The sequence below is a fragment of the Haliotis cracherodii genome, unplaced genomic scaffold (genome assembly GCF_022045235.1).
Source record: "Haliotis cracherodii isolate W230 unplaced genomic scaffold, xgHalCrac1.p SCAF_2, whole genome shotgun sequence".
In the NCBI taxonomy this organism is placed as follows: domain Eukaryota; kingdom Metazoa; phylum Mollusca; class Gastropoda; order Lepetellida; family Haliotidae; genus Haliotis; species Haliotis cracherodii.
Window position 1 is genome coordinate 16,614,140 of NW_027266275.1, and position 12,443 is coordinate 16,626,582.

The 12,443-nt window shown below is 39.3% G+C and overlaps 1 protein-coding gene across 1 annotated transcript in view; it reads right to left on the bottom strand.

The window, feature by feature from the left end:
• The window catches only part of LOC139467477 (uncharacterized), a 55,752-nt gene that overhangs the window by 29,935 nt on the left and 13,374 nt on the right, over nt 1-12,443 (bottom strand). The window contains exons 5-6 of the mRNA XM_071249022.1: nt 3,634-3,748; nt 54-1,771 (exon numbers count right to left, since the gene is read on the bottom strand). Of these exons, the coding sequence (XP_071105123.1) occupies nt 54-1,771; nt 3,634-3,748 (1,833 nt within the window). The remainder of the gene's footprint in view (nt 1-53; nt 1,772-3,633; nt 3,749-12,443) is intronic.

Consider the following 12,443-nt stretch of genomic DNA (forward strand, 5'->3'; position numbering starts at 1 on the left):
CAGATCTATACTGGTCTATAACTAGTCGATCAAATGATTATAGACAATCTTACCTTCTACAGACGTACACCTTGCCATCTTTAGTGGACCTATTTGTGATATCAGATAGAATTCCAGACCTATGTGACCTGTTGTTTCCTTTGAAAAGGTGTCCTTGCAGATGCTCTTGAAAAACTGGTAAAACAGTTGAATTTTGCAACACGTCTACCTTGCTCAACTTGTCTAGCAAATCATGAACACTTATTTGTTGGAGAAAATCAAATGTTTTTTTTTTAAGGGACTTTGTTAAATCTTCCATTTCAGCAATCTGTGGTAGTGACAAGGCCAAATCTAGCTTCAAGTAAACTTCTTCAAGGTCATCTACTTTGCACCCATAGGATCTTTTCACACCCAGATTACACATAGCTGTGTCCAACCAACATTTGGTCCACTTTGCTATGACATCTGTGGTACTGTCTTTGTCCAAATACTGTATTCTGAGCAGATTTATGAACAATTGATGTAGCTTAACATTCTTACAGCCAGCCAAGCATTTCAATACTTCTGTACGATCTTTTGATTGACTGAACAAGTCTTCGAATGTGATCAACTTCATTGCTGCCTCCACATTCACATCATCTTTGATTTGTGAATCTGTTATCATAGTTAAGCATGTCCTTTTTAGCTGGCCATGTATGGAATCTGTCATTGAGGATTCCCCTATAATGACATACAGATCAAGTAATTGCACAAAATGCCTTTGTTTTCCTGCATATTTCATCTCTTGCATGACCTTCATTTCAAACAAGTCTTCTATTTCTTCTTTTGAAAGACATGTGGCACATTCATCCTTCAACATCTTCACCTGTTGTACTGTTGAGTGTGTGAGAATTTTCAGCAAGAGTTCACAGCAACCTTCTCTATCTCTGCAAAGATTTCCTGATATTTTTCTGATGATTTGTCCCAAATAATCAACATCTTCACACAAACTCTTAGATCGTAAGTTCTTAATACATTCATTAACTTGTCTGATAAAGATCTTTGTAGGCAAGAATGGGAAGGCAAATTCTAGGAGTTTCAACACTTTACACTTCTCGTCAGGAAAAGTAATGTGTATGATGTATTCTGCAACCTTTGCAAATACACCAAGTGAATTTTCAGGAACAGACTCAGGCTTCATTGTCTGGAAACTGTGAAGAAATCCCTTACATACTTTAGCATTCAACCATTTTGTTCTGTTGGAAATGCTGTATAGAAATATCAACTTTCCAAACATATATGATAAGACAGCATATGCATCTCTTGAAACATTGTTCTCATTCCTGTCAATGTATTCTCCTAACTCTTCAAGAATGTCTTTCAAATGCACACAAATATAGCATCTATGAAGGAAGTCAGAAAGGTTATCAACTTCTATGATTGAATCCTTCAACCCCTGAGAGGTGCATCGCAGAATGATTGCAGTAACGTGTTCAATGTACCCTCTTGAAATATCACACAGACCAAAAAAGTCATGATTAACAGTTCCAGGTTTGCAAATCTTAATTAGTCCAAAACTTTCTTCATGGGAGTTCCAAACACGACCTTTTCCCAAATAACATACTTGATACGTATAAGAAACTGTTTCCACATTGGATGGTAAACTTGCTGCAAACCTCCAGATGTTACCATTGAAGTGATCCATTTTATGGAATTGGTCTCCAATTGCTAACACATTAATTGCCACCTTCTCGATGATACGTTTTTTATGACTTGGTGATGCCACAAACACATAGAATTCTGTGTCAACAACCTGAAAATGAAGAAACAAGAATTTTGTCAATTAATCCACAAAAAACACAGGCTCTGTAATTCACCTTACTTTATCAGTCCAATAAGATGGACTTTATTGTAAGTATTTAGATAAACCTGAAGAACCAAAGTACCAGAGGTACAGAACTTCACCTTTTTTCAGTGATATATACTTTGAAGGGAAGGATTTTCTATACTTGTATTTTGTCTTGGCATAAATTGATTTTCATTTTGACATTTCTCAGGACATTTTGGCTACCGTCAAATAACTGAGTGTGATGTTAACAAACAAAACAATCAAATAGTTTTTGTTTAATAGAAGATAAAACTATTGACAAATAAGGAACAAGTATCAAACTTCATTTTTAAGGTGAACCTAGTGGGTTTTCAATGTAGAGGTATTTAACATAGATTTGACACCTGTAATTTTATTTGAAACAGAATGCAATAGGTTGAAAAGACACAAGGTTTATCTTAATTCTTCTTCTTTTGTTAGAATGGGAATGATCAGTTATGTGGCATCGGTTGAGCCTAATATTTTCAGTTGGTTTAAAGGTCAATTTCAGAGACCAGTGAAGATCAGTTTTTATCTGCATGTTTGCTTTATGTACCCAAACTTTCACCATAATATTTGAACAACTTCAATGAGACACAATAAAATCATGTATGCAGATATCCTGTAAGCATTATTCAGATTAGAGACCATTTGCAATTTCCACTTGTTCACGAATCCCACAACACAATGCCAAAACACTCCCTTACTCGTGGTCACCACTGCGCATGATCCCCTCATGCCATGCAACTTCCTCTTCCTACTTCGAGCACTTCACAAAGCAGGTCCACAGAAGCAGGGATGGTTAGACGGATATTAGCAGGATAAGTATTTAATATCATTAATATAAGAAAACTGTAAATTATTCCTTATCCTGCTTAGACCGTTTGCAATTATGTCACAGCAGACGGCGGGGATTGTCAAATGCATACCCCAGCCCAAGTGGTCATGTCCATATGTTATGGATTAGATTATGTTTATTCTAGGTCCGATTCACTAGTCTCCATCTAAACCCCTTTTCACTCGTGAGTAAAGATGTACCCAGTAACAAATGGTAGGCACTACAATGAGACTACACTTCGGCAAGCAATGAAAGGTATAAAATGAGTGCAGTGAGAGATGGTAACAATGTACCCATCATCTCCTTCGAGGATTGAACCATGGATGTCCTCGACATCACTGGTTGTCGAAGGTAGTGTCAGTATAGCCTAGAAGCAACCCTCTTACCGAACAGTTATTGTGTAGAGCCAACATAGAAGTCAATGCCCTTATTCTAAGGCTGTAGACCAGTATGTTCATATAGCCTCCAGACTAGGAATTCTTAACCAGGAATTCATAGTATTCTTGGAGATCTCAACAATAGACGACTGTGATGTTGAGAGAAACAACTGCTTTCTCTGTCGCCTCAATGAATGCCTGACCTCAACAGAACGCTGTAATGCCTTAACAGTTTAGTTTAAACATATTTCATTCACAAATGGAAAAGGATTAGGAACAAGTTGTCGAACTTAGACACCCTTCTTCGTATTTACAAACATTATTTACATGTGTCAAAAGATGACATAGGATTACTTGTACAATAAGGAAATAGAAAGAAACATATACAGAAGAAAAGAGATAATTTAGACAAAGCGTTTGTTCTGATTTTTTTATGTAAGATTGCACTGTATTTCAATATGTAATATATAGAACGATCACTATGACTGCTACGCCACTGCAATGAACAGTACTACCAAGACAACAGAATTTTGTTTACCAAATTTGAAATTAACCTAAGGTGTCTTTTCCTTTAATTACTCATGCATACTCACAGTGGTGTTGCCAAGTTGACATGTAGTCAGTTCTGCTCCTCCTGAAGTATTTCCTGTCCCATTCCGACTTTTAGACAATGATCTTTGTCTTTTGTCTTGTGATTCCCCATCACACCTACAGAAAGATATCCATGAAATTGACTCTCTTGCTCATCTTTTATGTCATATTTGCAATATTGTTCAGATTTGTTTAAATTAGGATAACAAAGTCATCCAACTTTGGACTGAAGTTAAAAGTGGTTACTGAAACCTCAAACATTCTTGAAATTGTCTAAACTGTTGATTAAATAGACTCAGAAGGTTCTGTAGCTCAGCTCATGTCCTGATTGCCCTATATCTTATAACATACAATCTCAAGTTACTTAGTGAAAGCTAGAGGTTTTTTATTGTACCTGCAAGTACCTGCAAATACTTGCAAATACAGAAGCAAACCCTTCACTGCTATATCCCCTAAGCTCCTAAAGATACAAGCAAATATATAGTCTAATATCTGTAGTGGTAACCATGACTAAAAAGAATGACAATGATATAACATTGACCTCTGACTTAGTTTGAGTGAAACCTTTCAAAAGCAGGGTCCAAGCCCAGTATAAAATGTCAACGAAAGAGAATAAACAGTCACTGAAGCAGATTCCATATGACACAAAGGGCAAAATAGCCGTGAAAACCATTGATGACACAAGGAAGGTGTTCGCGAAAAGGGTAATCATGTCCTGTCTTATCGGTAGCAGGTACAAACCAGATGCATGAAAAATACATTAATAGCATAAAGATATGCATTAAGAAGTGCAACTGTAAAGTGTATCTGTTTATTATAGGGCTGGGATAATATCGGTTTGCATGTTGTTATGGTCAAGGTTCTAACTCCTTTGGGAGTACCGGACAGATGAACAGAAGGGCCAGTCCTGGCAGCATATGCACATTCCTCTCATTATACTCAGCCCCTCCATTTGTACAATTGTGAATTCCCATCACCTGAGAATACTTCCAACCAAATATGGTTGATGTTTATCTCTTAGTTCCAGAGAAAAAGTTGTTAAAAAGCAATATAGCCAAATTACCCCTATTTGGCCCCACCCCTCAGTCACTGGTGGGTCAGCCCCACTATTTGTACAAGTTTGAATCCCCACCAACCAGTCAAATTTCATTAATTTCTAATTAGTGGTTCAGAAGAAGAAGTCGTTTGTATGGGCAGCCATTCGGTCAAAAAATACAAAGTTGAAATAAAGGACAAAAGTACGCAATTAAGGCCAAATATTACGAATAAAAGAACTAAATGTTACTACTAAAGGTCAAAATACAATATAAATTGTCAAATGTTACGTAAAGACGACATAAGAAAAGTAAGAACAATGTGTACGAAAGTGAGTGTGTATCAGTGAGCACGAAAGGACGTTGACAATAAAGAACGCCAGATGGACGTACGGACAACGGCCAGACGCCGCAGTATGCCATGAGCTCACTTTTGTCCTTCTGACCCGGTGAGTGAGTGAGTGAGTATGGTTTTATGCCGCTTTTAGCACTATTCCAGCAATATCACGGCGGGGGACACCAGAAATGGGCTTCACACATTGTACTCATGTCGGGAATCGAACCCGGGTCTTCGGCGTGATGAACGAACGCTTTAACCAGTAGGCTACCCGACCGCCCCATCGGACCCGATGAGCTAATAATGGGTAGGTTTCTCAGCAGAATAAATCAAAAGGATGAAAATGGTCATATATGGATAAAGATGTAAATAAGAAAGGTCAGGTAGGTACTAATGGTAATACAGGAACCAATTCACAAAATGCATTTGAGACAACTAGGCTTTCACAGAATTTGGGGACACATATTTTGTTTGTTACAGGTAGAGAGTTGTTTACATATGATGTGGACACACGTGTTGCTCATAAGACCATAAAGAGGTCAGTGTGACAATTTGATACCAGAATTATCTTAAAGTTGTTTGATAGGTTTAAAAAAAATATTCTTGGTTCTCAGGCACCACCGCATCATCATAATGTCCGCCGCACGTTTCGTTTTTATTTCCATTTTCAAAACAAAAATCCTTAAATTTTCCGCTTCTCAATCACACGACCTCAACTGTGAGTGAAATGCTACAAAACTTAAAAACAATGCAATCCAATATAACGTGCAGTTACTTCCCTTTTCATGCGCACTGCTTTACTGCACATCTTGTGTGTTATGGTCATGGCAGCAATAGTAGTTTGTGTTTCTGTTTGCATATTTGGTCAATGAAAATATTAAATTTCCAATACAACATCACTAGACATGATGATGATATTAAAATACAAATTCAATGGTATTTGTGTACTGTATGAGGGACAATGTTTCATACGCAGAGGCTATATGTCTCGTAAAATAACCAGGAAACAGATGCTAATATATATACCCCAGCTATAAAGCGAATCGGAATTAAGTACATCACTAGTGCAAACAAAATCTCTACATTTGCAATAAAAATGTGTTTGTATTCCACAGAAAAAAATATTTACGTCATAGCCCTTCAGTGAATTCAGGGAAACGGAACAGATTATATCAATTAAACTTTGTCAATACAAATTTGAAATTCGAGATAAAACATCACCGAACATAATGATTAGCCGATTAAATTGTATTTCCTGTTCTGATTGGCATTGTTTTTTATGCAGAGATTAAAATTACCGTGTGTCTTGTCTCGTAAACTAAGCCGGAAGTAGCATTCAGCTGCACACACTTTTCTACCGGGGATTCAGTCAGTGATATAACTTTAAAAAATTTTGATACAATGTGCGGAAGATTTGTATCTGAAACTATTATTCTATCAGGAATAATTTATTCCAAAATCACATATAGTTGCAGCTTTACTATATATATGCGAAATAAATAAATAACCATAAGTGTAGCACTTTGGTTCAGCTGATCGCCACTGCCAGAAATGATTTCGAATGGAAGAATCTGACCGATCACCATCCATGCACCCGCTATTGCGAAGACTTAATGTTGACATATGATAGTCAAACTACAACAAGTATGATTTTCAGCGATTCAATGTATGGCATTTATGATATATACACTGTATATCCATTCTCTATCCACTTAAGTTCATTCCAAGGCATCAATAGAGGTAATATGACCGTGGTTGCTGTAAATAACGATGAGTTGCGCGATCACTTCACATACGATTTTGCAGAAATGAATTGAAACAATATTGAATGAAATGTTGAATAAAATTATCAAATAGATTACCAACATAAGTCCGGATATATTATGAACTCTTTTTACAACCACACAGTGTCATTACATGATTAATTTGAGTATTTCGGTACGGATTTGATGACATGCTATTTCTGGTGTTCCATGCCCATAGTAATGCCTTTGTTTTGCAAAAAAACCACACAATAAAATACTCAACCCTGTGTATAAGACACTCTGTACTGTGTGGAGATCATGCCTATTTTTGGTCAAATTCCAATCATAAATGTATTTTTTTATTATTTTATTTTTATAGGGTAAAAATATACTTTATTCTTATCCCGACTCATACTAATTGCTTATCTCATCTTATTCCGAAAAGGTAGTGGAAACTCTTAAGCTGTGTTCCCAAGAACAGAGAAAAACATCTCACCTAAATGCACCCCTCAGCCATGCAGCCGCACCGGAAGCATGTGACCAAGCCAGTACACTAATCACTCTCTCGCTTACACTTATGGTTGAAACACATATACTGTAAGCGGGGATGGCTGTATTATGGTTCTGTTCTGAGGTACAAAACCTTCCAAATGGCGTGCTGGTTTTCTCGGGGAAATTAGTCAGCAAAGAGCCGGAGTTACAGGAGACTAATTACAATTTCATTTACAAGAACAATTAGAAATGAGCAATTTCTTAACTATAGCTGTGGATGCCGCAGTGAGTCGGTACAACCCTCTGGGCTGTGAGAGTCTGCTTGGTATGAGTGTCAAACCCCTTCTGCTGGACATTTTGCTTCTGTTTGTATTTAACAAAAACTTTGAACAATAAAAAGGAATATGATTGGTTGATACAAGATGGGGTGTGCTCTATGGTTAATGAATGGCTAGACAGAGGGGAATACTTAATCCTGGTAATCCTGTTGGACTGGCACTAATCTTGTTGAAATATTTACTGGGTGCTTGTAAAGAGATTATGGTATCACAATAGACGAGCTTGTATGGGCCTGATCCTTAATGAGTCTGAATTAAATTATTTGCTGAATGTTATTCTAATATAGGTGATGACAGATTTACTTAAATAAAATAGTTCAAGGCAATCTATAAGACTATGTAGACATCTTTTTTGTCTTATTGGATATTATGTCTGGGAAATGGGATCTTGTTACCTTGTTAATTCTATTAAGTTGTGGTCGGATCCACTGTATGCATGATTCAGATCATGATCTGTTCAATTGAACCCCCTGGAAAACAGGGGAGCCATGACTCTCAGTCGGCGGTTAAAAATCGGCAACCTGACTTCTTTGAGTATGCATGATTTTGGGTGAGTTGTTAATCAGCCACTAAGGGTTCGAATACATGAATCCTGTAAGTATCCTCTGTGGCGAAGTCTTGACGATAATGGTTGGCGAAAACTGTGTCCAATTTCCAGAAACATCCTTCACTTTTATTGTTGGAATGGAGTAGTTGCCACAAAGAGCAAACGTGGAAGTGAGATCCCTGAAATTTGTGCAGATTGGAAGCCGAGGGAGGGTCTAGGCCTGTGTCTCTCTTGGCTTGAAGAATGACCAAAAGGAAATAGTAGTTAAAAAAAACTTCGGCTGTAGCGTTTCTAGTTAACAGAATGAAAAGTTGTGTTTACTTTTGATGTCTGGAATTCGTCCTTCGTAATTAAATATGTAAGGCTCTAACTCCTCTGTATCATCGGAACCGAGGATAGATGATTTGCCATTGTCGAATCTCGTGGAGCTGAAGTCTATTGCATGTATTTCTGACATTCTAACAGCCGTAGACAAAACCAGTAAAAACATATTTTTTTGCATCAGATGTTCAAATCCAGTTTCTTCAAGAGGATGAAGATGTTTGGGTTTAGATGAAATTGTCTGAGTGTGGATGAAGAAGTAGGTTTGTCCAATTGGCAAATTATAGTACCAGATTCCCTGCTAGGGCGATGAGGTCTGGAAATCAGGTTCTCGTCGACCAGTAAGGCACAACCAACAAGAGTGCTCTGAGAGCACAACCTTCCCCCGCATGAATTTTTTTAACGAGTTTATATTTTCTTTGTATTTTATGAAATAACAACAGTAGATGGGACTGCATTTGAAACAAATTGTGCAGATCATTTTGCTGGGAGTAATCCAGTCTGAATGCTAATGCCATAAGGATGTAGCTCACCCACAAAAGCCTTATACAAGGAAACTAACTATAGTTATAGTTATATATTGTGATATTCTCTGGAAACTGGGGGAGGAGTAGATTTCATGAAGCTCCATAAAACAGGGGCAGTAACTCTGTCAAAATTAGTCGAACTGAACGGGACTACGATATGCATATCATCAACATGTCGACATCTTGTGTGTAGAGTGTCAGGGATATTCTCTGGAAACTATAGGAGGAGTTGATTTCACAAGCTTAGAACCCTCTCTCACAATTAGGCAAATGAAACTCCGTAACACAGGGGCAGTAACTCTGTCAAAATTAGTCGAAATGAAACGGGAAAGCGTTATGCGTATCATCAACATGTCAACATCTTGTGCGTAGATTGTCAGGGATATTCTCGAAAAGTTGCAGGAGGAGTTGATTTCACAAGCTTAGTAACTCTCTCACAGTTAGGCAAATGAAGCTCTGTAAAACAGGGGCAGTAACTCTGTCAAAATTAGTCAAAATGAACGGGACCCACAAAAGCCTTATACAAGGAAACTAACTATAGTTATAGTTAAATATTGTGATATTCTCTGGAAACTGGGGGAGGAGTAGATTTCATGAAGCTCCATAAAACAGGGGCAGGAACTCTGTCAAAATTAGTCGAAATGAAACGGGACTGCGATATGCATATCATCAACATGTCGACATCTTGTGTGTAGAGTTTCAGGGATATTCTCTGGAAACTGTAGGAGGAGTTGATTTCACAAGTTTAGTACCCTCTGTGGGACGGACGGACAGACAGACAGCGGGGGATAAAAAGCAGAAAGAAGGCAGTTTGTGTGTCTGACTTTCTGTAGGGGGGGGTCCCAGTTTGGGATTTTAATCCAGCGATCTTCCAGGACTTTTTTGTGAAGGAAGGTCACGATTGGATTGGTTATCCGTGTCACAGCCACAGGGCCGTGGAATGGCATATGGCAGGACTGCCCATTAACAGTGATGTCCGTTGACAAGAATACGGAGGTACTTTCTGGAATCTGGATCAATTGACATGTGTCTCACAGATCTATGTTGGCTAGATCGTCGGCCTGCTTTATCATCTGTCACATTTGAGGTAGAAGAAGCATGCTGAATTCCTCTGGCTTTTGTAGTTAATACTTGTTGAAAATCTTCATGTTGCAGATCAGTCTGAAGACCAAGAAAATCGGAGAATGGAACCCCTGGGGTGAGGACATCCTGCGGAATAACCTCTACTGCTCCCATGGCGAGAAGTGATTCCATTGCATCTGTTAGTTTGGAAAGCAGTACCTCCGAATAGTGTACCTGTGATGGGTTGAGGGTAAGAGGTACCGACAGACTGTAGCACAATTATTTATTCATGTTGTACACGATACAAAATACTCGTATGCGTGAGTGGTACATGCATTTCATCTTCATTGACGGACTGACGTGAATTGTTGAGCCAGGACTAGCGGACCGAAGTGGCGTAGCCCTTGGACATCGGTTAGGGAGATATCTCGTTAATAATGGTAGACAAAGACTGTGTCGGACTTCCAGAAACATCCGTCCATGATAGCATTGAGGGAGCATTTGCTATGTAGAGCCATGGTGGATGCAATAGCTCTTGTTGCGTGAGGATTCGATGTCGGAGGTGGAGGCTATTCCGCTAAGTTGTAGGCACAGAGAAATGTAGATCCTAACCAAAATTAGGTCGCTGAACAGGAAACCTCTGAGATAACCACCAGGGAGATTGGGATGAACAATCTCCTCCGGGATCGTCGGAATGTCGATGACGCCTGCAGGTAGATCGGCAAGGCTCTGACTGCACATAGCGAGATGTCCTGGCGATCATGGGGATGCAGAATAGAGGTCAAAGATGGGATGGTGAATAGCCTATCCCATTGTCCCGGGAGTTGGTTCTTGGCGATGAAGTCCTCTTGCAGACCCAAATGGATTTTTCCATGTCTGTTCCTCTCAAATCGAATCCAATGATATCACAGGCGGGTATCTCGCAGAACCTCGCAGCAGTAGCCAAAGTAAGGAGGAAGACTGTTTTGAGAGTAATATGCTCGAAGTTTTTCTCTCTTAGTGGTTCTCATCAAGTGTCAAACGATTATGTTCAAATCCCATTAGGTTGGACAAAATATGGACTGGTTGGCGAGTTTGTAACAGCGGAGAAGAGCTTGAAGTTCTGGGACTCAAGTGATCTTCACTCTCGTTGTGGTAGCAGTGACCAAATTTAGAGCTTCTAAATATGTAGATAATATTGAACCCTTCGGGTTGGGGCAAACGCATAGATGTAGGTTGTCCAGCGATGGATGTAGTAGGCTGGAGTGAGGTTGAAGGAGAAGATCTCTTCACAAGGGAAGTGAATAGTAGTTTCCTCTTGCGAGGTCTACCAACACGGTGAACCAGTAGCGAGCTCGCCAGTAAGGCACGATCGAAATCAAGAAAAGCTGTGTCCTGGTGACCACCTTCTGAATAACCCATGGTAGAAGTGCTGTTGGTGGAAAGGTGTAAGCTTTGAGATTCTCTCACTATTTTGAAAGTGTCGTACTCACGAGCCTTTTGATCTGGAATCAGAAAGACAAATCTTTCTCCCGGAATGTATCAATCAGATGAAAGAAGTCCATCATCAGGGTCAGCAGGGAGGCTGACATGGTAGATCCCATCTTGTACCAAACAACTCAGATGTTTTTGGACAGTATCATGAGTCGAGATGACCGAAGTACTTCTGCCCAATGGGAGATCACTAGAATGGGACCCATCAATTGTCAATTTGAAGATAAGGTCTGAGAAAACTCTGAATTGGCTGTAGTTGTAGTCAACCTTTTTCAGTGAGAGGTTGGGTCGATGTTGTAAGACCAAGCAACTGTTGCCGTTATTGAAGATGTAGACTCTGTTTGAGTGAACAAATTGTTGTATCTTCTTCTGCCTGTCCGCCGGAACAAACATCTTCATCATCTTCTGTGTCGAAAGGAAGCTCCGATGAACTGCAGTTGCCAAGAGGGTGTGGTTTCCAAGTTTTCTATGTTGACTAGCCAAAGTAGTCTGTGCGCGAAGGCAAGATGTTTGGATGCAGACGTCAATGAATGACGATTCCTCTGATGCATAGAAACCTTGAGATGGGCTTTGTGAGGCGGGTAAAAAGCCACGGGGCCAAAGAAATTCCAAATAGAAGCATCTTCCACTGGTAGTCATGACCTTGGAAAATAAACTGGGGATAATGTCAGTGCTCGCGATGGATGGGTACATGCAGGTAGGCGTCTTGTAGATCCAGGCTGACCATGTAGTCCCCTTGTAGAATGAGGATGTGAAGGAGTGCGACTGACGTCAGGCAAAAAAATGAGATGTTTTTTCTAGGAACCACACATTGAACAGCTGAAATCCTGTGAAAAATCTTGCTGTCTTTCTTCAAAACCAAAAATATCGGCGAGTAGAACCCCAGGGTTCTGCGACCGAAACAATCTAGGGCATCTTTGGATATCAATGTACCTA